At 47.1% G+C, this 25,819-nt stretch overlaps 1 protein-coding gene across 4 annotated transcripts; it reads left to right on the top strand.

Annotated features, from left to right (window-relative positions):
* Nucleotides 1–46: 46 nt before the first annotated feature.
* Nucleotides 47–25,708, top strand: OIT3 (oncoprotein induced transcript 3). Of its 4 annotated transcripts, none has more exons than XM_066324276.1 (9): nucleotides 47–185; nucleotides 8,533–8,907; nucleotides 9,887–9,997; nucleotides 12,777–12,899; nucleotides 14,769–14,891; nucleotides 18,412–18,576; nucleotides 19,087–19,498; nucleotides 23,043–23,142; nucleotides 24,762–25,708. In XM_066324276.1, exons 2-9 carry the CDS (start codon nucleotides 8,634–8,636, stop codon nucleotides 24,945–24,947), a joined length of 1,494 nt encoding a protein of 497 aa, XP_066180373.1. In that variant the 5' UTR covers nucleotides 47–185; nucleotides 8,533–8,633; the 3' UTR covers nucleotides 24,948–25,708. The 4 variants fall into 4 exon arrangements, with proteins under 4 accessions (XP_066180373.1, XP_066180372.1, XP_066180371.1 ...); XM_066324275.1 differs by having other exon boundaries at nucleotides 47–188; XM_066324274.1 differs by having other exon boundaries at nucleotides 47–193.
* Nucleotides 25,709–25,819: the final 111 nt, after the last annotated feature.

The following is a 25,819-nucleotide window of genomic DNA, read 5'->3' as shown; positions in this document are numbered from 1 at the left end:
TATTCCCTGTGTGGCAGTTCTCTGCTGAGTTTCCTCCATTTCTTTTTGTTTAGGTTGTGTCCTCTTGACTGCCCTCACCTCACCGAGGCCGTGGTGATGCAGATAATAGCTTCCCTGAAGAAGCCTGGATGGAGATCTGGCTGCCAGCCTGGCTGCCTAACCCAGGGAGCTCGGGAGCAGTTGAGGTGGTGAGGTAGAGCTAGAGATACTTCGTCTAGCCAAGATATTCTTTGGTGTGGGCAGCATAGGAACAGGATAAGAATATATACGGGCAGGTAATGCCCAGCAGCCCAGAAGAGGAACCTGTGGTGTGTCTGTGTATCTCTATACTGCATTCAAGTGCTGTTTTGGAGGAAAAACTGGAGTGTTAGGCTTCAGTTCCTTTCTTTCTGGGCCCTTGAATGGTTTGATTTGTCATGGTGACGTGTGATTTGTTCATTACCTTTGGGAATCAGCAGAGTGTGCTTTGTCCTAGCTTTATGGGTTATTAGAATGAGACGTTTGGTGCAGGTTTCCATTGTGCCTGTGGACTGCTTAAAAAAATTACCATCTATGATTAGCTGGTTTTTGAAAAAGCCAGCTCTTGTGTTTTTCAAAACTGGAGGGGAAGGGCTGGAAGCTGTTTGTTGTTGCCTACCTTGAATCATTACTGACAGGCCTCCTTCCTCCAAGCAGCCTTTAGTCTGCTGCTGTCCCCAGGTGAGCTGCTGCCACCCTCAGGTAAATTGGTTGGCTCGGGTTTGTCCATTTTGGCATCCAGGAGAACAGGAGACTTTGTGACATCTTAGCACCACTGCTTTGAAAGCAGGAAGATGCTGTCACAAAACTGTTCCTGCACATGCTCTAATGTTGTTCTAGAGGTGGGGTGGGTAACAAAAGTGCCTGCAGTGGTGCCCTGAAATCCACAAGGCTCCCACTCCAGTCTCAGTGCCTTGGAATGCTAACACTGAAGGGAAGGGCAGGGTTTGTTTGCTCTCGTGATCCGCCCTGTTGTATCTCAACATCAACACACTCTCTTGCAGCAGCTCTTTCCCCTTTGGGAGCCAGGCTGGTGGCAGGGTTGTGGCCCCCCCGGCAGCACTTGCAGAGCAGGCAGTGCTGCCTGAATTTTGATGTACCACTGCATTCCTCAGCCCTGGTGAGGGAGAGGCAGCAGGGTGCATTGCAGTGCTCGGGTGCTGCTTTTTCTACCAATTTTGTCATCCTTTTGATTAACCTCTGCTGTGAGGGAGCTTTCAAATAAATGTATGACCAGTTCAAACTTTCCTGGAGAACTGCATTAAGTTCCCTTTGCCACACCCGTGAGGCTCTACCTTGCAGGCCTCTCCAAGGAAAGGTGTTCATGGCCCTTCTTCCCAGAAGAGCAAAGAGGAAACCTTTTTTCTTTCCCCCTGTAACCCTTCCTGCCTGGCAGGCAGCAATGATCACGTTGCTGCAAGTTCTTGTGCTTCCATTTTGGCTTTAAGAGGGTTTGCATGATGCTCTGAAGCTGCTGATGGCTGTCAGGCCATGGCACTGAGCCAGCCAGGTTAGCTCTGGCTAAGCTGCCCTGTCTTTGAGACAGTGGACCTATTTCTTTGATATCTTCTGGGTTTTTTGTGTATGTGTTGAGTTATAAAAGCAAGCTTCTTTCCTCTGTGCCCCATTGTATAGCTTCATTTTCACAGAGGAAGGAGATTTTTATATCTTAAGTATTCTTCTACCTATCCCAAGAGATGCTAATTTTTGCTTTAGAAAAACCCCATCAGGCTTATTTCCTTTACTGATATTAAAGGGATGAAAAGTAAAATCCAGTAATGAAAATTTGACTTGCAGTGTACCTAAGCCCTGAAGTAGGGGAGAACCTGCTCTTGGGCTGTGCTGCTGTGGCTCTGAGAGCTCTGTTAAAAGATGAGTCCTACTTCTCTTTCTGCCCCTGACTAGTTTCGCAGTTGTTGTTGTGCTGTCTATGCCCTAATTCCTCCATCTGGAGGAGCATGGAAAATATGCAAGGTTTATAGGACCTGTGGAAAAACACTCTCACAACACCAAGTTCTGCATCACAGTGCTCCACTAAGGGAAAGGAATCAACTGCTACTCTTAAGCAGGAGTGATGTACTTGCCTGATTTTAATTCTCAATGTTGCACTTGTGTTGAGTTTGCCCATACTTCACTCAGCTTGTGCTCCCTCTCTGATCTCCACAGCCTTTCCCACTGGCTCTGGGTCCTGGAACAAGTTGTTTACAGCAACGAGGCCTATCTCAAAGTCCTTGACTTCAGTGCAATCTGTCTCAGCTGCCTGTCAGGGCTCATTGTGAACGTGCATCCTCCAATCAATCCCAGATGAGGGAGCCTGTCCTGTGTGCCAGGTCCTGCTCCCTCTCTGTGGCAGGAAGTGCTGATTAGCTTTTCCTCCTGCTCTTTCTAGGCAGGTTGCAGGTTCCTGCACCCAGAGCTGTGCTTCAGACACCCCCCAGGCATTGATGTGTGTCCTGAGAGGTGGCTCTGACAAAGCCAAGATCACCTCAGCAAATGCCAAAGCGTTTTTATTCGTGAGTCCATTACAAACTGTACGAGGTTTTCTAGCCCAGCCAGTGCTTTGAAGAATTTGAGTTCCTTGTGTGAGGATGGTAAAGCCCTGCAGAGATCTCTGGGAGGAACAAGAAGGGTGGTTGCCACCTGCAAAATGAGTGTTTTTCTTGTGTTAAGAGCAGATGTGCACAGACTTTATAGCAGGTTTAGAAAATCCCTCTTGGGTACCAAAATAAAATCCCTGCTCTCTGTTTTAATTTTGCTTTCCTTCTTCGTATCTTTTAAACAGTACTGGTGACTTCTTTTAAGAGATGCTAACTTGAGCCTGATTCTTTTTGGAGTATTGGACAGTCTTTGGGGTGCAAATATGGAGGTCAGGAGCAATGTATTTGCTGGAGAGTGCAGGTCCTACAGAATGCCCTACTGGAATTGTCTCTCCCAGAGCATCTCCTTGCAGGGAGGTTTTTTGTTTGGGTTTTTTCCCTCCATTTATCCTCTCAGGAGTCACTGTTACAGCTCCCTGAGGCACAGATTATTTGTGGGGGAATTGGAGCTATGAATATTGCCCAAATTAACTTTCAAAGAGAAGGTGCTGATAGAAGAGTTGCCTCTGGTGCTTCTTCCCAGAAATGTTAAGAGGTAGCAGACTGTTTTCCCAACTTGAGACCACTTCCTTCAACTAGCTGTTATGGTGATTTGGGATAGTGTAATTTCTGGGATTGCTGGGGCATCTCCTGCTTTAATCCATTTTTGAGAACTTGATGGGGCTGGTAGGTGACACCTTTGAGGCTCCAATTTGTGATGCTGATGTTCATTTCTCTGTGTTCATTGTCAGCTGTCAGTCACTGACATGTGCCTGTCAAAACCTTGTTAAAACGGGCTCATACAGCAGCTACAAAACAAAAGCAGCTGGTGAAGAGATGGTTCAGAGAGCTGTACACACCTGTGACACAAACAGAGCATCCCATTCAGGCTTGTCAGTTTTATTTACCTGGCATCGTAAGTATGAACCAACCTCTAAATGCAAGTGTCAAAATAGAAATTCCAGTGGCTTGCTGTATTATTGTCTGTTCAATTTTAGTTTCTCTTCTGGGAATTCACATAGTCACCTCTTGAGGGTTATCTGCCTTGATAGCTTTGTGTAGTGAATCTGTTCTCCTTTCCTGTTGTTGGGGAAGCCTTTCTGGTGCTGCACAGCTGTCAGCACAATAGAGCTACAAGAATTTGTATTTTTTTTTTCCTTACAAGAGCAGTGACAGTAATTTACTTGGAGGTTTTTTTTGTTAATCCCTAGAGTCGTTCACCACTGAAAAAAGACTCCTGTGCTGGGGTGGAGTAGAGCAGCATATTGCATTTCACTGCCAGGGTACACCCCGACAGAGAGAGGCCACTGAGAATTTTCTGTAATGTACAGTCCCTTTAAGACAGACAAGCACCCAACTCCCTGACTTGTGCGAATTCAACATGTAAATAATGGAGCCACTTTTTTCCCAGTTGCGGTTCGAGGCTTGGTGTCATTTTTTAGGCCAGCCTGCTGCAGAAATGCAGGATGCCAAGGGAACAGGGAAATGCCCACACTTGCCTGATTGTGTGGTTACTGTAGGCTCAGCTGCACTCAGTGCTGATGGAGAGCTCTTGGGCTGGGGTGAGAGGGAAGAGCTCTTTCTGGGTTTGCTGTAGTAAAGAACACATTTCAGTGTGCTGCATCCAGAGCGTGTGGCTGTCACCTGCAACTCAGCCCAGTTTGGTTTGAATTAGTTAGGAGAGTTCTCAATTACTCGGTTTTAGGTCAAAATTAATTCCATCATGTTGGGATTGGTTTGTTTTTTCAGGACAAGAGATTGTAAGAGTACTGCAGGAAAGTGTCTTTCCTTGCCTCGTTTGATAATCTCACTGCAGTGGTCAGCCTGTGTGACCAGGAATGGCAAGGGAACAGTTCATTTCCCTGTGGGACACCAGTCTTTCAGTTTGACTGATGTTCCCATTGTAGCTCTGCTCCTAGCACTGCTCTGCAATCTGTGCTCGGAAGGATCAGTGCTGCTCCTTTGGCTACTATTTCCTGCTCCTTAGCTGATGTTTTCTGCCTGGAGGCAGCCATGGAGTGTGACTTGTGGAAGGAGCACAGATAAGGAGCACCCATCTGTTCTTTTCCATCCCTTCGTGATGTCCGGGTGTCCCTGGTGAGAATTCTTCTCTGGATAAGATAGTGGAGGTGTCACTGCGGGGCAGTCAGGGCAGAAAACAATAGCAGGTCAAGTCCAAAAAACAAGATTGATCTGTGAGTACATCCCTGCTGTCAGAAAGGGGCAGAGCTGCTCTGGGGAGGTCAAGGCTGGAGCAGTAGCCCACGTCCCTTCCTCTGATAAACTTCCAAGAGAGCAATCACACTTGCTCTTCTGGAAGCCTGGAGTCAGAAGTTCCACTGAGAGGAGGGCTGCAAGAGCCACAGCCTGTACAAGGACTTTCAAGCCTCTGTCTCTTGAGTGGTGGCTCTTCCTTGGCTCAGGGGGATGTTCCAGTACTTGTTTTTCTGTATTTACTTTGTTGTTCAGCTCCAGCCAGTGTCTCCAATGGGTGAGTAAAGAGGCATTGCCTTATTTCTGTTTGCCATCTCTAAGGTGAGCCTTAGTGTTCTTAGGTGAAAGACTGGAAGGTGGGAGAAATATTCCATTTCTTTGAAGGTGATGTGAAATTCCTTCCAGTTGGAAGGATCCTTCTGTTGCAGAGTGTGAAGTCTCCCATACTGGGACAATCTCTATTGCCAAGGCACTGTGGGATTTTCCTCTTTCTTTGGAGGGCAGACTCCGTGGGTAGACATCATGCTACCTTTTCACCTGCTTCCTTGACAAATCTGAACTGAATTTAGTGCCATAATGCAGTGTTGCTCCCTTTATTGTTTATTTGTGCCGGAGCAGAGACCTCCAGTTATGCAGTGCACCCAGGATCAATCTCTGCAGGATGGGGCATTCACCAGTGCTCACTGGAGCCTGATTTGTCACCTGATGTGTCTGCTACCATGTCAGCCAGAGAACTAATGATAGCATCAAGCTTACAAATGCTTTACTTCCTAGCTAATGCTTGTCAGCCTCAATTGCTCAGGCCACACAAGAAGCATTGAGGAGGAAAAGAATTGAGCCAAGAAAAATGAAAAATAGTGAGCTGGAGACAGTTATTTGTCTCGTGCAAACCCCCAAGCTTGTCGTTTGGGGAGAAGAGGTGAGAGGCTGATCAGTCGCTTCTCTATTTTTGTGGAATGTTTTTCTTAAAAACTCTCATTAATTAATTAAAATGAAAGAACTGTGCTGCCAAAGACTGCGTGGTGTCTGCAGGGAGGCTGGTGTGGGGCAGCACTGGCAGTCCACAGGTGGCTGTGAGGATCTGCAGTGTTCCAAAGAGCACTGTCTGCCTTTTCTGCTGGTTCGCTTCCCCCTCACTCCTGCCAGAAGCTCTCAGGGGAATGAAAGATGTCAGGGAATGCTACCTCAATTCCCCTGACATGCTTTCTTCCAGCTCCCTCTGAGCTGCTGCATGTTCATCTCGATAAATTTTTCCTTTAGATTATTTCCTGAATGTTTAGGAGACAATGTAATCTCCCTAGATGAGCGTTCCAAGAGTCTGTCTACAAAGGATGTTTCATAATTGCATGAAAGCTAATGAGAGTGTTGGTATTTTTAGTGCTGCCCAGCTGGGAAGCTGACAGAGCATTCCTGCTTCACCTCGTTTGGCTTTTAACAACACGAGAACCTTTCCTTAGTCAGTGACTCACCCTAAGGCCACACCAAATACTCCTGTGGAAACCAAGGGAGTTACACTGAAGGAAGCCTGGAGGAAGCTCTGCTCAGGACCTGTCTTTTCCTTCTGGGAGAAGCCAAACCAGCTTTTGGAGGATGGGATTTGAGGCACTGCTGCTCTCTGTGGGTCAGGGCAGGCAGGCAGAGGCAAGTGAAAAGGAGAGCTCATGAGGGAATGCCTGGTGAATCCCATCAGAGATTCCTTGCTGCATTTCCCTCTCTGCTGCTCAGGAGAGTGAGGCTGGTTGTGGTGGCAATGAATCAGCTCCTCTACATATCTTTGACTCGTGGCACTAGAGATTCCTTCATAACCCAGATCCACGCTCTCTGTGCCAGCTCTGCAGCACTCCTGACTCTGGCAGCTGCTCCTGCCTTTTATGCTGGATTTGAGACCAAGCAAAATGTGTCTGTGGCTGAGGAAGGCATGAGAGATCTTACATTTGTGAAATGTTTCTATGAGGTAGCACATCTGTGGGACAGATTATTTACAGAGGACACAGCTAAATAAGTCCGTTCTCTGAAGCACTTGTAGCTTCCACTTTGAAGTCAGTGAAACAAATCAAAATAATGAACCTGGATTGTTTGTGTTTCTAATATAAACAGCATAGTGTATTCCTCCCTCACCCAAACTCCATCACACAACTGTCAAAACAGCACAGCTTTAGAACTTCAAACGAAGTGTGCTGTGGAAAGTTGAGGCTGTTCCAGTCCAAGATGCATTTTGTCAGAGTGATTGGTTTTATTAGCTTAATTTTAGGAAATGGTAATCAATTTTCCTTAGTCAGGGTAGTATTAGCATTCCTTTTGCTTAATAGGGAATTGCTTGTCATGGATAAGTTGTGCTTAATCAGGTGTTAAATGTAAGGCAAAATGGAACCTCTGGACTTTCAGTGAGGAAGCTGCCAAATGAGGGTTAATTAGGAGGAGACTGAAAATTTAATGAACACTTAGATTCCTCATTTATGTTCTCCCTATAGTATTCTCATATTTTAATTATTTGCAGAAGGTTCAGAAAGCCCTCTGAAAAGAGACACCCTCCTTGAGCACTGCATGAACAGGCATGCCCTTGCTAGGAAGTCCATGTGTTCGTGTCCTGCCACCACAAACACTCACTTCACTGACAAATAGCTGATCTCCTGTGCAGGTCAGGAGGGTTTGTGGGCTTGCAATGAAAACAGCTGTGTAAAGGGTTTAACTCCCTGGAGGTCCCTGTTCAGACCTTCACATGCTATAGATTTTAAGATAATAAATAAAAAGGTTTGGCAACTCAGCTATGAGGGTTGACACTGGCTGTGGATGGGTTTTAAAAGAGGCTGCATAACCTGTTTGAGGTACAGTCCTTTGTTCCAAGGCAGCTGGGAGAATTACCAGTGATTTCAGGAGCGGCTTGCAGGTGCTCAGTTAGTACTTGAACAGAGGATTGTTGTCCTAGCCTTAGATCCCAGTGTGTATTTCCTACAGCAAAATCATTACCTGGACCTCAGATTTGCTTATATCTTGTTTTTTCCCCCCTTTCAGCTAAACAGCAAGTCAGACTGTTGCATAATGTTTTAAGAGCTCTGTTAATTTACTTGTTCCTCCAAGACCTTTAAGACGAGCTGTCAGAATTTTCCACGAGGCAGTGAGTTTGCTGGCATCACCTCTTCTCCCCAGGGATCTCTCTCTGTCACAACAGTTCTGTTAAGTCAGGGACGGAGAAAAACCTGCTTTTGTAATTATCCATCAACAACTCAGTTTGATACCTACCAGTGTTAGGATAGGGTTAATAATTTCTGTTACCACAGAAGCTGGGAATAGAGTCTCAGCTTCACTGCAACCAGGATGTTGCTTCCATTGTTCCAACCAAATCAAGTATAACTTTGCCTGGGTAATCGGGATGGGGGGAGAAGGAAAAGGTTGGGATGATTTGTACTTGGAAATAAAGCTATCCTTTACTAGGTCATGTGAAACTGTACCTAATCATCACAGATAGATAACGATTGTTGGTAAGTGAACATGATAATTATCTCAAACTAGAATCATGAGAATCACAAGGGAAGATATTTATCAAAATTCATGCTTGGGTGTATACATTAGAACAATGGAGGTTAATGTTTAACATAGGGTTGTGTAACAGAGGGGTATAATATTGGGGCCTTCTTGGACTCTGGTCGGAGTTGGATTTGGGTTTGTATCCCGGCTCCCAGAGCTGACACCAGCTGCTCTCTGTCTCTCTCTGTGTGTGTCCCAGCCCTGGACCCCTGCTCTGCCTACATCAGCCTGAACGAGCCCTGGAGGAACACGGAGCACCGCATCAACGGCTCCCACGGGCAGCCCACATGCGACAGCAGCATGGACGGCGAGTGGTACCGCTTCACGGGCATGGCCGGCGATGCCATGCCCACCTTCTGCATCCCCGAGAACCACTGCGGCACCCACGCTCCCATCTGGATGAACGGCAGCCACCCGCGGCCGGCCGACGGCGTGGTACGGCGCCAGGCCTGCGCCAGCTTCAGCGGGAACTGCTGCCTCTGGAACGCCACCATCGAGGTCAAGGCCTGCCCCGGGGGATACTACGTGTACCACCTCAGCAAGCCCAGCGTCTGTTTCCACGCCTACTGCGGGCGTAGGTCACCTCTCTGGCACACCCCTGCCCCGTGTGCTGGATCCGTGGAGGCTGAGAACTCCAGGCTTCCTGGGCTGAAAGGCACTAGCCTTGAGGGGCTGTGGAACACGCTTCCAAACTGAGTGATAGCACCGGGATTATGGGTGTCTGGTTTGGATGGAAGTGTGTAATATCACAGGGTGGTTACTATGTACTAAAACCTTAAACCCCAAAACTTGGGGTTTAAGGTTTTAGTACATAGTAACATATACAAGGCAAAGTGGATGTTTCGGGGCATAGGCGGAGTTCTGTTTCTTTCACCTTCCTCTTCATGAGTTTGGGTGACGTCTTATAATCGGGTGAAAAAGTCCACATTGCACACCATGGGTGTCTGGTTATTGGGTTAAAATTAAAAATAATATCTGTGTCATCTCGTTAGTGGATAATTTAGGCTTAAAAGACCTTGGAAGGAATTAGACACACAGCCATTTTTGGCTTTGTTATGTAGAACTCACAACTTGTGAGACTGTACTATAGGTAAGAATTAATAAACAACTGAGTCCAAACACGAAACTGCACCTCCCAAGGGGTAATCATGGCTCTAACAGAAGAAAAGAAGATAAGAAAACCCACACCTGTGGTCCTTGGGAGGGTGCCTGCCTCCTGGCTTCTCCTGGTGGTGGCCTGTCCATGTAGGCCCAGCAAGGCAGTTTCACCTACTTTGTTCCACTAGCGGGATTTTTCCACAGCTGACTGGCCTCAGTGATTTAATGCTCCCATGTGGGCCCTGTGGTTTGTCTTGGCACGCTACCAAAGTCCAAATTTGCATCTCTGACTCGCAGTAATTAAGCTTGATTGGTTTCTCTGCAGCTTCAGCAGTTCAGCTTTTCCAGTGTGGGCCAGGTCTGGAACTGAGGGGCTGCACACAGGGTGGGACAAATCCTGTACTTTCCTTGCATGCTCAGTGCTTTTTGCTGACATTGTTCTTGTCATGCTCTAGATTTTTATGACATCTGTGATGTGGTGGATTGCCAGGACTCCTGCCTGGACACGGGTGACTGCACGTGCTCCCCAGGTACAACACTAGGACCTGATGGCCAGACGTGCCTTGGTAAGGCTGGAAATCAGCTGTGCCAGTTACTGATGCTTTTCTTCCCTTTGTTTCATTGCTCACATCTCAGCCCCTTGCCTTACAAAGCATTACAAAAAATGACATATCCTAGAGAGGAGTTTTCCCCTTTGCTACCTAGAACCAGGACTATGATTCTGTAAATGGTTCCAAGGCATGACATCCCATGATTGCGTCCATTCTGGTGCCCTTGGAGGTCCATGTTTGTGAGGCTGGATTTGCTTTCTGCATGGTTCAGCTGCTGAAGGCAGTAGCAGAGTCTCTTTGCAAGATCATGGTGCAGGATGGTGTGGTGTCACTGTGGTACTCTGGAAGTGCTGTGCAGTCTGGCATTAGAGATTCCTTCTCCTTCCTGCTCTGTTGAATACCTTTCCTCCAAAAGTTTTGCTGCCTGTTTTAGGGCTGCTCACTAAACTCCACCAGCCTTCCTTCCCTTTTGGGACATTGTCCAGGGCCTGGGGCTTTGAGGCTTCCAAAGAACAGTAAGTCCCACCACAGCTGCAGTAGTTTTAGGCAGCGTGACAAGAGAGCTGGCAGCTGGTGGCAGCGTGGCCAGGAGGGAGGTGAGAGCAGAGTGGGGAATGTGGGCTTTGGGGACTTGTGAGGGAATCCCCATGAAGCTCTGGGGGAGAGAGTGGCTGTGGTTGTGTGTATGGTACAGGGGGGAGAGCAGGAAAATAGTGGGACAAATCAAGGGGCTGGGTAGGGGTGGCTGTTGGGGAGCTGCAGAGCCACACCAATGGGATAGGATGAGGTAAGGGAGAGGAGAAGCAATCTCATCTGTCCCTTGATTTGGTGGTGAAGCTGGAAGCAGAGTTGGTCCAGGAGGCTGTGTGGCAGTTCAGTCTGTTCCTTAGGGGCTACACCTGACAAAGCCGGCGTGGGTGGTTTCTTTCTTCACACACCTCGTGTCTGTGAGCACCAAGCAGGGCCCACAGTCATTCCAGTGTGTGTGGAAGGAGCAGCCTGGTCCTGCTGCAGAGTTACACCTGCTCACAGTGATTGTGGGGGGAAGGCTTTTGCTTAAGCAGCTCCACTTGTCTGCAGCCAAGTGGCTGACTGAGCTCTCTCAGATAATTAAAGGCATTTATTGGCTGCTTCTGTGCAAGCCTTCCAGTCACAGAAGTGCCCTTGACAAGCACTAGCACTCAGTGAATCCGTGGCAGGCTCAAAGGAAAGGATTTCCTGCAGCAGGGAGGCACACAGGAGTTCTGAGCCTGTCTGTGTGTGCTGCAGCTGCTTTCATCCCCCCACAAGCAAGGTCTGCACTGCTGCTTCTCCTTGAGATTCCCAGATGGCACAGCACCTCAGCTGGAATGATCACACTGGTTCACCCACCTTGCAGCCTCTCTTGTGTGGCTCTGCGATCTTTTTAATAACTTTCTGTTGTGCTGAGTAATTGTGCAGTCACATCTCTGAGAGCAACTGTGCCCTCCTTATGGAGAAACCAAATAAATCCCTCTTTGTCTTTCCTGAACAGGGAATGTGCTTCCTTTCCCAGCTCCCCAGAAGAGGGAGGCTGAAGCTGCTGCAGTAATGCAGCGGAGAAGCTGTGGCTGCCCCATCCCTGAAAGTGTCCAAGGCCGGGTTGGATAGGGCTGGGAGTGACCTGGGACAGTGGGAGGGGATGGAACAAGATGAGCTTTAAGGTCCCTTCCAACCCAGGCCATTCTGTGAGTGCTGAGCAGCTCTGTGCATCTCCCTGTGCTTCTCCTCAGTATATTAGCTGCTTTTAATCCCAGAGCAGAACGGCTGATCCTGAGTTATGTTTTCATTTAGGGGTTAAATAAGGTCTTAGACTTCTGTCATGCATCCACCAACTCGGTGCACTGCCCTTGACTTCTTTAATGCTGGATCTATGTTCTGCTAAGCTGTGGTTAAAATCAGCTCAGCACTGTCCCAGTCTAGTCTCAAGACTACCAGTCTGCGTCCCAGAAGTGCTGCTTGTGGGGAGGAGCAGGGACAGAGATCTGTGTGTGCTGTAGAACTTGGAAGGACCAGTCAGGGGAATTTCTGGGCCCTGCCCTTGACCGAGACAATCTCTAGGCCCTTCCAACAGCATCTCCATGCCTTTGCCAGTAGCCCTTTCCCACTTCACCTGCTGTTTTTAAGCAGCTTTAGTTCTATTTTTGGAAGGGAAAGCGTGGAGCCTGTCACGTGTGTGAAAACCTGAGTGTGTGTGTGAGTCTCCTGGACATGCTTCCTGCCTCCTAAAGCAGGGTACCGGCCAAGTCTTTGGCTAAAAATACCCAGTTCACTTTTCTTGTGGAAGGAGACACCACCATCAGCTGCCAGCTGTGGGTACTGTGCATGTGTGGGACCACAGGTACCTGAAAGAGCTCATCTCTGACCTGTCTGTTGCAATGTTACTTTTCTTTTTTTCTTGCTTTTAAGCTTCTGACACCTAATAAATGCCAGTTTCTAAGCTGGTTTGATGAACCCCCCCTGTGAACCTTGATTGATAACTTCAGCATCCTGGCCTGTCTAAGAGAAACCGTTCATTTTGTGGTTCAGCAAGAACAATGTCTGTCCCTTCCTCTCTATTTGATTTGCTTTTTGCACACAGAGATTAAATCAGGTTGAAGAATTAAAATCTCAGAGAACAAAGTACCTTTCCAAAAAAAAAAAAGAAGGGCAAGACAGACACAGAGCAACTTTAGCCTTTAAAAAAGAGTTTGGAGGAGTTTTTAGAGCTTTACCAAGACATTTAAAAGCTACTGTGGGAATATTCATTACCTGCCAGAGCTTGGTTTTTTTTCAGATGAAAATGAGTGTGAGCAGAACAACGGAGGCTGCAGCGAGTTCTGTGTTAACCTGAAGAATTCCTTCCGCTGTGAGTGCGGGGTCGGGCGCATGCTGGGCAGTGATGGGAAAACCTGTGAAGGTGAGGCATCAGCTACCTCTGGCTGCTGGAAACTAGAAATCATTCCCTTGCAGCACTGGCTCTCTCCTGGCTCCTTGCACCTAGGATTAAATGTCACTGATATCACCGCTGTGCTTGCCAAAGAGGTTGATACTAAAATATCCAGCTAAGCAAGAGAGAAATCTCCATGTTGTTCTCCCTGCCTTGTTCATTTCTGTTAGGATTTGTGTTTATCTCCATGGGGGAAAGGCAGCAGTGGATCTGGAAGATTGGTCATCCAGGCAGAATTTGTTGCTGGAGTTGTCGGGATTTGGCTCTGGAGATTTGTGTGGTGGAGTTTTGTGGGGGCAGATTTAGCAGCACTGGGTTTTGGCAGCTCATGTGGGGTACTGTAATGTCCTGACATCAGACTAGAGCATGAGGATCCTCCCAGGATAGAGACTGGGGAGAGGGGCTGCCAATCTGCAGACAGAAATTGAAATTGGGATTAGGGCAGTGTTTTGCTCTTTGGTGTCTGTGGGCTCTGCTGCCCCGTGCAGCTGCCACAGTTCTTTCACAGTGCTGGCACAGCCGGGTTGAAAACCCTTTATAAATTCAGACTGGTGGCTTAAAGACCAAATTGCAGGCCTGATGTGTTGTCTCTAACAATGTACAAACATCCCTGAGCAGAAGTAGGCAAACGCAGCAAAATTTGATGTGTGCCTGATGTTTTCTGTGGTGGACTGTGGAAAAGCACCGTGCCCCCTCACTGCAAAGCTGCTGTGTGGTGTTTCACAGGCACTGTGGGGCCTCAGACAAGAAAAACAACTACAGATGTGCCTCATTTTTCAGCTGCCCAAAAGAGCTACATCTGCTCTGAGCTCTGCTGGTACTTCACTCATCCAGGCAGTGACATTTTCCTGGGAAATGCTGCTGTGCAGAGTTCTCCTTGAGCACTTGTCAACTTGTGTGGGGCCAGAAATGGTCTGTGGGCTTTTTTGTCTCTGCCGCATTGAGCTCTGAGCTGTGGGGCCATCACATAAATGAGCAGTGCAATTTTTATTCCCAAGTGCTGCACTCTTCTGACAGGGCTGGAATAGTCTGTTTGGAAACTCGTTTGTTTCTGCCATTCCCCACGTTGGCTTTTAGGGCCTTTGATATATCATTTAATTTCCCTTCTGTAAGAAGGATGGTGCCTTTCATGAGTTTTACACTGCTGTTGGGGATTTTTACCATCTTGTTAGTGAGTTTTATTTCTGAAGATGTGCCCTCAGCTTTGTGAGCTGGTAGAGAATAGGATGTGAGGTGTGAGCCACCTCACAACTTGTTGCTAAAACGAACAAATGAAAGAGATTTAGCTTGATGACGTGAGCTGGTGAGGCTGAGTAGAGTTTAAAGTATCCTGAAATTTGCATTATGATGCTTTAACCATTGTTTTGACTCATATGGGGTGTTCAGGCTGTTATTTTCCATGCATTGTATGGGATTGAGTGTGGGATTTCCATTCTTTTCTTTCAATTTCAGTGAAAAATCACACAGTGATTTATGATGGTAGGCTCAGGGAGAAATATTTTATATTTATGATTTACTTATCTTATGTTCTGTTATTTTACTGAGAACAGTAAAATAGTAGCACATAAGATGAGCAAATCATGATATAAAAATATATACTCAATCATACTCATGTAGCATATTCATCCCAAAGGGTTAAAAAAATCAAGCAGTTAAGATAATCTGAAAGAAAAAAAATCATGGTGCTCTACATGAGTAAAGGTGTAGAATTAAAAAAGGGGTCTCCAGCTCATTTTCTGGGAAACAAACTGTTGCCTTCAAGCTACATTGTTCAGGCTGTTGGTTGATCAGGGGTCTGTTGAGGCCTGCAGGAAGCACTGATTTTCCTTTCTTTCCCAGAAGTTGAAGGCTGTCATAATAACAACGGGGGCTGCAGCCATACCTGCATTGAAGTGGAAGACTCCTACCAGTGTGAATGTCCCAGGGGACTTGTTCTGTCAGAAGACAACCACACTTGCCAAGGTAGGTCAACAAAATCTCCCCAGCATCCTCTGTCGCCTGAGGGAATGTCTGAAGGAACTTTTCTTCTTGGTTTTGCTGTCTTCTCTTCTTCTGTCTTTTCCAGTTGGGTTAGTGGAGTGGCAGACCATCCAAAAGTGAGAGCCTGAAGAAGTTTCTATTCTATCCAGGAGAACAGCCACAGGGCCCAGCCCGAGTGCACCTTGCATCACATTAATTGTAGGGTAATGTTCCCTTACAATTAATACTGCTTAGCATCCCCCACTATACTGCTCTGTGCACACCTCTGACAAATTTATGCTGTTAGAGCTGACATTCTACATGCTTCAAACTTCAGAATCTCAGCTAAAGAGGTCCAGTCCCTTCCAAGCGCAGGGTTAAAGAGAGAGGCGTGGTTTTTTCCACGTATGCAAATTCCAGTAAGCATTCCTTTGCCTTGAAGCAGGGCACTAGCTTTGATATTAGGTGCTCCTGCTGCCCCTTGGAAAAGTGCCTGGGGTAGCATCTAAAAAATGATTGTTGCTCTGCTGTGTATGGGCCAGGGCAGCATTATCCTTGGGGAACCTTCCATCTGAACTTTCCACAGGGAGTCCTTCATGCTGAGTCACTGGTGCCTATGGCATGCACATGGAATAAACAAGCTCCCTGTTTTTTGCAAAGATTTCTTTTGTAAATACATCTGGGCTCTGAGGTGCTCAGAGAACCTCCTGCAGTCTGATGTGTCACAGAGTCCCCAGACATCAGTCAGAGGGACAGATTCAGGCTTCTTGGTGGCTAAAAGGGTAGGTATTCCTCAGAGGGGGAGTTGGAATGGTTCTAATTGATGGAATTTTTGCTTCTTAAGCTTTTTAGAAATGCAGGCTTCCCAAGGGGTGAGCACCTGGGATCCAGCAGTGCTGGTGGGGAGGCAGAGCTGGGGGTTTCAAAGAGCTGTGATCGCATTCACTGATTGAAGGTCTGGTTGATGGATGGAGGCCAGAACAGAGTGATGTTTTTCAGTCCTGGGCCCCTGAGGCATCCCCAGCAGGGTTGGAAGTGCTGGATTTCCCAGCCAGGGTTTCTGCTGCTTGTGAGGCTGCTAATGAGGGCAGCAGCACTGCTGGGAGCCAGGCTGGGGCTCAGGATACAGCATCTCAAAGTGAAATTGCCTGGTCTTTTGCATTCATGGATTTATGTCCCCATGCTGTGGTCTGCAATTCTGAGCAGATATGGAACTGTACCACACAGTTTTTTATGACACCTAATCAAGTTTATATTGGTTCAATTAACAGTGCAGGGCAGGCACAGTAGCCTGAAGCAATTGGATCTGCAGCCTCTCTACCCTCCTCTGCACTGTCTCCACATTCAGAACAAACATTAATCTTCCACAGAAATCACAGTCTGCAGGCTGCAATTTTTCCATAAAGGCAACAGCCAGCAAAATGCTTGGAATTTTGCAGACCATCCTAGAATTTTGCAGCTCACTCTAGTACCCCACCTCTTCCTGAAGAGTAGGGATGAAATGCTCTTCCCCCCTGTCCCCTGCTGGAATTTTTATGCAGGTAAGCAGGGTTTATGTTTGTAGCAGTGGGTCAGCACCAGAGAGCCTGTTGTGCTGAGCAGTCTGTGCAGGAAGATAACCTCTGCTACAAGCAGCAGCACTTTGAAAAGCCAAGGAAGGAGCCAGAGGCTGGAATATGGTGCCACTAACAATGGCAGACAGAGAAATGAGCATTGGACTCACCACCAAAACTTCCTCCCAGGGTCAGATGCTCAGAGGCTTTGGTGCAAAACAGAGTTTAAAGTGGAAATGAGGAGGCCTTCCCCGTTCTCACAGGTGCTCTGAGAAGTAGGAGCGTGAAGAACTAAAATGTTTGACTGGCATACACTGGGTGTTTTCCCAAATAGCCACAAGTTGGCTTGAGTGAAGAGGTTTCCTTCCCTTGTTTCTGTGTCCAGGTGGTGGAGGGCACACAGCTCCTGCAACTCTGGAGCACAGGGAAAATGGAGTGCTTTCTTTCTCCCACTTTGTGCCAGCCAAAGACATGTAGAACCAGAGAGATCCTGAAGTCCTGAACTTCAGAGAATTGTAGTTGGGATCCAAATCTCTTGCCTAGAATGTCACCTTTATAAAAGCAGTACATTTGCTTATTTATCAAGGAGCATTAGAACAGCGAGTCTTTAGATCCAGATGGAGCCAATCAGGTCTCCAAAGGATGTTCCTCTCTGCATTATGCTGTGTTCTTCAAGTCCCTTTGTCTTCTCCTGAGCTGTGCAGCTATTCCCACTTGCCTTCTGCGCCAGTGGAGAGAAGGTTAAGATAATTTTTAGTTCTTTAAGCTTCTGTTCTAACCCAGCAGTGTCATTAAGGGAACATATGGCTCTGGGCGCTCTGCACATGTTTTAGCCAATCGCTTTGAAATTACCAACTTTTAATCAAAAATTCTCCCTGAAGGTACTCAGAGACTGTTGGAAACACCTGAGCTGGGACAGGGAAATCTTTAAAGGAGGGTGAAATGCCTGTTTTAGCAGTGTGCCTTATATCAAATATCCAGAATCCTAAATAATATAATTAATGATTGAAATTAAGAGAAGGCAGGTCATAGGATTGTTGAGAACTGGGACTGCAATTAATTTTGGCAAAAATCTCAGGAAACTAGAACATTTGCAAAAAAGTTTTGTTGTGGGGTTTTAAAATATAATAAACGTAAATCCTGCAAAAGGTTTGTTTTTCTGGTTGAAACCAGAATATGTGCCACTGGTATGTTTATCCTGTCTCTAACTGAACTGAATAATCCGAAGGAATATATATACAGCTACTACTTTTTTTTATTGAGGATTATTCTCTCTTCCTTCCTTTTTATTTTGTCCAAGCTCTGCTTTGTCCTGCTTCTTATGCAATGACATTTTAACTTAAAAAAATCACACAGAGGCCTGTATTAAAATTTAAAGGTTGGAAGGAGGTGGAATGAGTGAGCTGATTAGGTTTGTTTGTCAGAGTTGGGTTTATTGCTTACAAAAATATTATTATGGCATTTTGAAGTGCTTTCATTTTAGCTTGGTATCTATATGGAATTACTCTGCCTTGTTTCAGCATGTTCTGGGTTTGATGTAAAATCTGATTAAGGGTCTTAAAAAATGGCTTTGCCTGGGGTGTTGTGAATTTGATACCCATATCTGGCAAAGGCTCTTCCCAGGACATTGCCGTGCAAGAGATATCAGCCAAATCTGTGGTGAGTATTAAGTGAATCTGGAAAGCTCAGCTAAGTTTCTGCTGCAAGTGCAGTGACTGTCTCCATTGTTTTCTGGGGCATTTCTGTGGCTGGAGAATTTGGGGCAGTGGCAGCTCTGGTTTTTGTTGTGTAGGTGGGAATGCAAGATGGATAGTTAGGTTACTGTGGCAGGATCATAATGATAAATGCTGTCTATTCCTCTAAAAAGGGGAATAATCCTTTTTTCCCGCCGGTTGTAACTGGTATAGCCCTTCCCCAGCTCACTGGTAGGTTTGTACTGCAAACTGTAATTCTGGGGGCTTCTCTTGCAGTTCCAGTGCTGTGCAAGTCCAGCTCTATTGAGGTGAACATCCCAAAGGACCTGGTTGGAGGCCTGGACCTTTCCCTCATCAACACTTCGTGCAAAGGCGTGTCCAATGGCACTCATGTCAACATCCATTTCTCCCTGAAGTCCTGTGGTACTGTTGTAGATGTATGTATACCTATTGCCCACTCTCTGGGATTTGGCTGTGGCTTACTTGGGGAATAAAGCTGATTTTGCTGTACCCTCAGAGCTGTTTCCTGTGTTGCCCTGAGAGTAGACCTGGGCTGGCATTCCAAAGTCAGAGAGCTTGTTCCAGCCCCCTAGAACAGTGTGTGTCTGACAGCATGGATGCTGCTTGCTGCTCCCCTCCTGCTTCACAAGGGTAGAAGGGACAAGTGCCCTCACTCTTCATCCTCCTGTTGGGACAGATTCTGGTCTCCTGGTAATATTTCAAAGGTTAAACTGGCCACTGGTCAGGACGCAGAGGACTCACCGCAGCAGAGGGGCGGCAGAAGTGTGGTGCATTGCAGCTGACAGCAGGCTGAGGGCTGTGAGGATGAGCAGCATCATTCTGGTGGTGGGGTGTAAATTTCCAGGCTGGCCCTTCAATGGCTGCTCTGAGCCCGAGTGTCAGCCCAGAGAGATCTTTCTCAATCGCCTCCCCTCCCTTTGCTGCAGGTAGTAAATGATAAAATCATTGCCACCAACCTGGTGACTGGCTTGCCCAGGCAGACCCCGGGGAGCAATGGGGACATCATTGTCCGCACCAGCAAGCTGCTGATCCCGGTGACCTGCGAGTTCCCACGCCGCTACACCATCTCCGAGGGCTACGTGCCCAACCTCAGGAATCCACCCTTGGAAATCATCAGCCGCAACCAGGGCATCTTCCCCTTCACCCTGGAGATCTTCAAGGACAAAGACTTCGATGAGCCCTACAGGGGTGCTCTTCCCACCCTCAAGCTGCGGGACTCCCTGTACTTTGGGATTGAGCCTTTGGTGCATGTCAGTGGACTGGAGACGCTGGTGGAGAGCTGCTTTGCCACTCCCACCTCCAAAATTGATGAGATCCTGAAATACTACCTGATTCAAGATGGGTGAGTTCACTGGTCCCTGTCTTGCTGGCAGTTTAATGGGAATTAGTGGTGGGGCTGAGTTGTCTGTGTGATGCAGGAAATGGTATCCCCTCTCCACAGCAGCCTGTCTGCCCTGCTCATAGCAATCACCAGCAGCCATCAAGCTGAAAACCACCTGTCCCATCAAAAGTAATTGGGAGAAACAGTGGGAGGCCGTGAAAGAGGTTCCTCCCAGTGCAGCCTTTTACAGGATGTATTTCCCTGTCACTAGCCTTGTGGATAATGGAGTTGGCTCCTGTAAAAAAGATTCTCTTTCCTGATATCCTCTCTTTGCCAGCCACATCGTGCCAAGCCAATGTGCAGGACCCCCAGGGCCATGTGCTGGTGCCAGGCAGCTGCCACAGCAACTGGAGCAAGATTCTTAATTTTCTCATAATGGCCTTAGGACAGCACAAGCCAGAAGAGCCCATTGCCAGTCCTGGTAGGAGCTGCAGGAGAATCCCCTGTCTTGCTCTCCCTGATGCCTGTCAGTGCAGTAAACTTAGGGTCTCTCAGTTTGGCTGTAAGTTTTTGAGGTGTTTGGGGTCAGTAGTCATTCCAGGATGTGCTAAAAATAATTTTGTGCAGATCTGTTGGTTCACTGTTGTAGTGGTTTTTGTATCAGAGGTTTGGGGAACTTTGCTGTGGGCTCAGCTGTGGCTCCTGAGATAATCCCTCTTTTCTGACACCACTTTGGGTGCTGAAATGACTGTGCCATGCTACAGCATTGCTGTGGAGTGTTTGCATCCAGCTGCTTAACCAGACAGCTCTGAGGAAGTGTCATAGTTGTGAGGCAGTCTGCTGTCCTCTAGGGAGGGAAATCCAGCCAAAGGAATATCTAAGACATATCCAAGAGCTGTAGCCTGATAGTCAAGGGACTGTGCTTGTGTAAATCCTGTATGTTGCCTGCCAGACCATTTAATGATGACAACAATCATGTCCTCAGCTGCCAGACAAATCATCCACTGTTAGAGCTGCTGATGGCAAGTCCTGAGTGGTAGTCTTATAGAAAAAGGGTCCTGCAATGTAAAGTACCCAAAAATCCTGTTTTCACTTCCTGCTGGCAGAGCATTCAGCATTAGCCTGCTTTCACTCCATCCTAGGCTGCAGTCCTTCTGTGCCCAACATTTCTGGGCTTTATGAGCAGATCTGTAATGGAAAAAATGATTTTATCAACTCCCTGGCTTGGCTGTTCCTGTGGACCCTTCAGAGAGTCAAGGCCCCAAACATTCATTCATTTCTCCCCATGAGTGAAAATGATGGGATTCAAAACAGCAGCCAAAACCTGAGCTGGATAGAGAAAGGAGAAGGTAGGAAATGTCATCTCTGGAATTCACCCCAGCACTGGTTGGAGGATTTATGGCACCAGCAGTCCCTTGGTACCTGCAGACGGCATTAAAACTTCACTGAAGGGAGAAGTGCTCCACTCTGCAGCCATCACTGCAGGCCCTAGTGTCCCCAGTGCTTCAAAATTAAATTAGCTGATTGCACTGCTAAGTTGTCCTTGCTCCAAACACTTCTGTAAAAACTCAGTTTCCTTCTAGAAATCCAGTCCCAAAATCCCATGGCAATAAAGATTGGATTTTTGTATCAGTTTATGTAGACCTGGAAGAGTTAACTGCATATTCCAAAGGGAAACACTGTTTAAATTGGAGGGGATATACCTTGGACTGAAGAATGGGACAATTCCCTCTGCTGCTCTCTCCTCTGTTAATTCCCTGCCTTCTGAAAACAAAATGAAACAAAGGCATTGACCGATGGCACAGCTGATAAACATTGAAGCTCTCTGGGGCATCTGGAGCAAGGTCATGTCACTGGTGAGGTCAGGAGCTGTGGTTCAGCAGAGCACAAGGTGGTTAAGGTAGTTCCAGTTTGCTATGCCTCAGGCGGCCCCATTTGTTAGGCTGAGGTGGATATTTCTCTGTGCAAGCCTTCCTTTTAACCTTGCAACCCTGAGTAAGAGGGTCAGAGCACAGTTCCCATGGCACTGCCACTAAGCACATTATGCACAGGGATAAGGTGATTTTCCCCATATTCTGACCAGACTCAGCCCTTTTCCCTCCATACCTGGCTCTTCTCACCTCTCTAAAGTGGGCAGGAGGGTCTCTGGGGATTTCCTAGGAGAGTGGGATATGGTCTGGTCCCACAAATGCAAAAGGACTTGACCTTGTGACTCATGAGGTTTCTGAGCTGGTTTTGTTTATGTATCTTGATTCCTTTGTGGTGTTCTTCCACTCACCCTCTCCCTAGCCCCAAACCCTTAGGTTTCCTTCCACCAGTGTGGAGAACCTTTGGAGAACCTGGGATTTAGGAGTCAGTTTGAGCCAGTGTCCAATAATCGTCACAGTTTGTATGCTCACAAATGAGAACATGCCTATGAGTTGACTTCATGGCCCTAGAGCTTGGCCACTCACCTATGAAAAGTCTTTAACTGTCATTCCTTACAATCAGATGCCTTGTTTAAAAAGGAATTTTACCAATGTAGAGATTCCCAAACGTTCCAGTGAAGTCAGAACTGCACTTTTACACTGAACATGTCAAACATCAGCATTGCTGACAGTGCCATGCACATTTCTCCTGTGAAGATGGGAGCTGAAGCTTGCTGCAAGAGCAAGACTTTGAGCTACCCCAGTACCTCTTCTCTCTTTCCACCACTGCTTTGTTGGGTTTTTTTTAAATATCTTTCAAAGTCCACATTTTTAGAATTAACTTGCTAGAAAGGATGATCTGCATTGCAATGCAATTTCACAGCAGCATCACTGCCTCTCAAGATGCCCACAAGGCTTTGCAATAATCAGCAGTAATTATTGAGTCACCATAACTTTTTGTCTGACAAACTCTAAATAGGCTGTAATAGTTTATAAATGCACTGCACCTAGCATGTAACTTGTTATAAAAGCAGCTTATTTTCTTGCAGTTCTGCAACATCTTGTACAGTCATGCATTGCTAGTGATGGAAAAACTGAAATTACAAATTTTTGGTGTAGTGAATTTGAGCTGTTTGACCAAATCCAACGGGAAGAAAAATGGAACTTATATAAAGTGCAGTAAATCTGGATTTTTGTTTTCCTCATGTTTTCCTCATCTGTCATACTTTAGTAATGTGGGTGCAGGCTGCTTCATCTAAAGCATAATTTATGTGCATATCTATGTGTATGCAGTAAGTGCATAGCACATTCTGTGGTGTATAACACTGCAGACTGTTGCACAGGAAGGTGAAGTGAGGACAGCCTTGCCTGCAGCTCACTGGCAGTCCCTCTCTGAGGGGACTGGGCCACGTCCTGCCAGCCCTCTGCTGTGCTGAGCTGTTCCTTGTCTGGAGATGCCATTAGCAACGCTGCTGTTTTTCCCCATCATTCCCAACTTTCCTCCTGTGGCCAAAGAGGAAGCAGCAGAGATGGTAGCTGAGCCTGAGAGAACCAATCCCTCCTTTTCTTTCTCTGGTTAAGCAGGCTGGAATGTCTTTTCTCTTTCTTTTTCCATTTCTGGGAAACCCATTAAAGCCTTATCCCTCTGTTCTCCTCAGCTGTGTTTCTGATGATTCCGTGAAGCAGTACACGTCAAAGGACCATCTTGCCAAGCATTTCCAGGTTCCTGTGTTCAAGTTTGTGGGCAAAGACAACAAGGTAAGCTCAAAACTCAACTCTTAGATATTTCATCAGCTCTGATATGACTGAGGAACCTCAGCACCAAGTTGGAAAAGGGTGTGGAATGGGTGGTCCAAGGCAAGTGCTGCTGTGCCTGTTCCAGCAATTGAACCTTACAGGAGCCTGGCACAGGTACTTCAGGAGAGATTGGTAAAAACAACTAAAATTAAAATATGAAGGACAGTTTCGGAACATCAATGCCACAGCAGGCTAAAATGATTGTTGCTTCCAGGGTAGTCTTGGTGGACCCTTGTTTGCTGGGTGAGAGAAGTGTTCTCAGTCACCAGGCACATTTCACAGTGCCCTGTCTTTAAAACAACACAATTTTTAGTTTGGGAACTCTTCAACCTTGTGTGTTCTCTAGCTCTTGTGAGTACAGGACTCCAGACAGAAGGCCACCATACTGCTTAATTCAGTGTGAAACCAGACTGTCTCTCAGGGGCAGAAGCTCTGTAGTGGGAGGACAGTGGAAGGATAATGCCATTTTCCTAATGCAAATAGCTTTCCTTTCTGTGTTGGAGGAAATTGGATCTTCCAGTCATTGTTATGCTCAGCCAACACTGCCTGCTCCAGAAGGTATAAAGCTGCTGCTCCAGCAACTAGAGAGCCCCAGCAGGGTTAAAACAGATGAGATCTAAAATTCAGAAGTTTCCCCTTGGCTTTCTGATTACCCCCTGCCTCCAACCTGCATACAACCTGCATCCTCACATCCTGCACAAGGGATTCTGCTTTAAACCTCTCCAAGTCTTTATGACTGCTGTTTGCAGGGATCTTGCTCGCTCTCCTTGTCATTTACAGGGCAGGGAGCAGCAATCCTGTCACTGCCTTTGCTGTGTGAGGGGAAAAGGCAGCTGTCTCCTTGCTCTTTGCATTCTCCTTCTTCCATCAACTTAGAGTTTCCCTCCTTTTCCCTCTTGGTGTCCTGTTGCCTCAAGTTTGCCTGCTTTTCACTGTTTGCTTTTTGTTCACACGCAGCTTCAAGTAAACTATGTATGTTTTTAGAAAATAATCTCATGTTTACATTCTTCTCCTCTGGGAGGAGAAAGATGATTGATGTTGATGTTAACCAACGAGGTCGAAGAGGTGGCTACCTGTGTAGCCAATCTTGGCCTGTCTGTAAAATTATATATAATATGGAGTCAGAAAAATAAAGTAGAAGCTTTCCTGCTTGACTTCCCGCTGGCCTGCTTCGTCCTTTTGTGCTCCTAACAGCAGCCGCAAGTGTGACCCTCCGTCACAGTGTCCTGGCTTTGTTTTCCCAGCTCACTTGAAATCCTCCAACACGTCTCCATCAGTCCTTGCGAGGCTTCCCGCGTTCTTGGCATCTGTGCCAGCTCTTCCAAGCTGCTTCCTGCCATTTCCCTCCCTTCACCTGGAGGATCATTTCACACCTCCCTACTCCCTGTCTCCCCCCTCGTGCTCTGAGATCTCAGGCAGGCTCTCTGGAGAGGGCACACAGGGCAGCGGACGGAGCGGCCCTTTTGACTGCGGATGGATGGCGGTGCTGGGCACGGACGGTGTGAGTCCTGGGAATGCTGTGGCCAGCAGCCCTGGCCCCCAGAGCCATGTGCTGACTGTGCTGCCATGTCCGTGTGCAGGAGGTGTTCCTGCACTGCCGTGTCCTGGTGTGCGGGGCACTGGACGAGAGCTCGCGCTGCGCCCAGGGCTGCCGGAGACGCCTGCGCAGGTCGGCCGGGCCATGGCGGGAGGAGCAGGAGAAGGAACCTCACCTGGCAAACCACGTCCTGACAGGAGGCCCCATCAGAATCGACTTCGATGACTGACGGCCACCCTCTGGAGCAGCATCCCTGGCCTTCCTTGTCACTGCCTCCTGTTGTGGTTGGTTGAGAAACGAGAGGCGTTTGTGAAAGCTCCGCTTGAGCCTCAGGACTCATTTCCTTTAACTCTGTGGTGGTTATTTGTAAAGTATTTTGGGCCCATGAGGCAGCCCTTGGAGTGTGACCCATACTGCAGAACAGTTTGGCTTTATCTGCATTTCTCCAAGAACCCTTCTGCTGAAGGGACTCTGTTTCTTTGCAGGCAGGAAGTGTTACCCAACTTTGCCTTTCCCCACATCCACCTACAGGCCCCAGAACTGCTTGTCCTTGACTAAACAAATGTTATCCAAGTCCTTCTTGCATCAGACAGCGCAAATAGTATCGTAGCTGAGTGTGTTTGCTGTGCAGCTCTGTGAGTGATGCTGAAGCTTTTGGGTGACTGTTAATAAAAGCGTGTGTAAAATATATCTCTTCATGTCTAAGTTCCTTGGAGCAATGCAATTGTCATTACAGGCAGCTAAAGCTCCGATCTCTCACAGGCACATTTAAATGTGATTTTAAATAGCAAAAGGTATTTAATGAGATTTGATTTTTTTTTTAGTGGCTTTTGATAATTGCATGAGGTTTAATAGTGTTTCCTCCTGTATTTAGTGTATCATTCTTCTTCTCTCTCTTCTCCCACCACCAAAAATGCCTTTCCTAAGTGCTGTAGCACCTTGATTGTAAGAGAAACCCCATTAAACATCTATAAACACCCCTCTCCCACACGTGGTGCTGCCAAGTGTTTGTTTGGAAGCTGTGATGCATTGCCCTGGTTAGAGAGGCCGTGGTTCCAGAAAAGGATTAGAGGAATGCACGTTAATTATTTATAGCAGTCA

The sequence above is a fragment of the Sylvia atricapilla genome, chromosome 8, assembly GCF_009819655.1.
Source record: "Sylvia atricapilla isolate bSylAtr1 chromosome 8, bSylAtr1.pri, whole genome shotgun sequence".
NCBI lineage: Eukaryota > Metazoa > Chordata > Aves > Passeriformes > Sylviidae > Sylvia > Sylvia atricapilla.
Note: the sequence above shows the minus strand (reverse complement) of the source record. Positions and strands in the feature narration are given on the sequence as shown.

Bases quoted from the DNA above. Each gene is read 5' to 3' on its own strand.
- OIT3 (XM_066324273.1), top strand. From the start codon at position 5,022: ATGTTCCAGTACTTGTTTTTCTGTATTTACTTTGTTGTTCAGCTCCAG. The intron at 8,908-9,886 runs GTAGGTCACCTC...GTCATGCTCTAG, and splicing joins TTTCCACGCCTACTGCGGGC to ATTTTTATGACATCTGTGAT. The intron at 19,499-23,042 runs GTGAGTTCACTG...TGTTCTCCTCAG, and splicing joins TACTACCTGATTCAAGATGG to CTGTGTTTCTGATGATTCCG.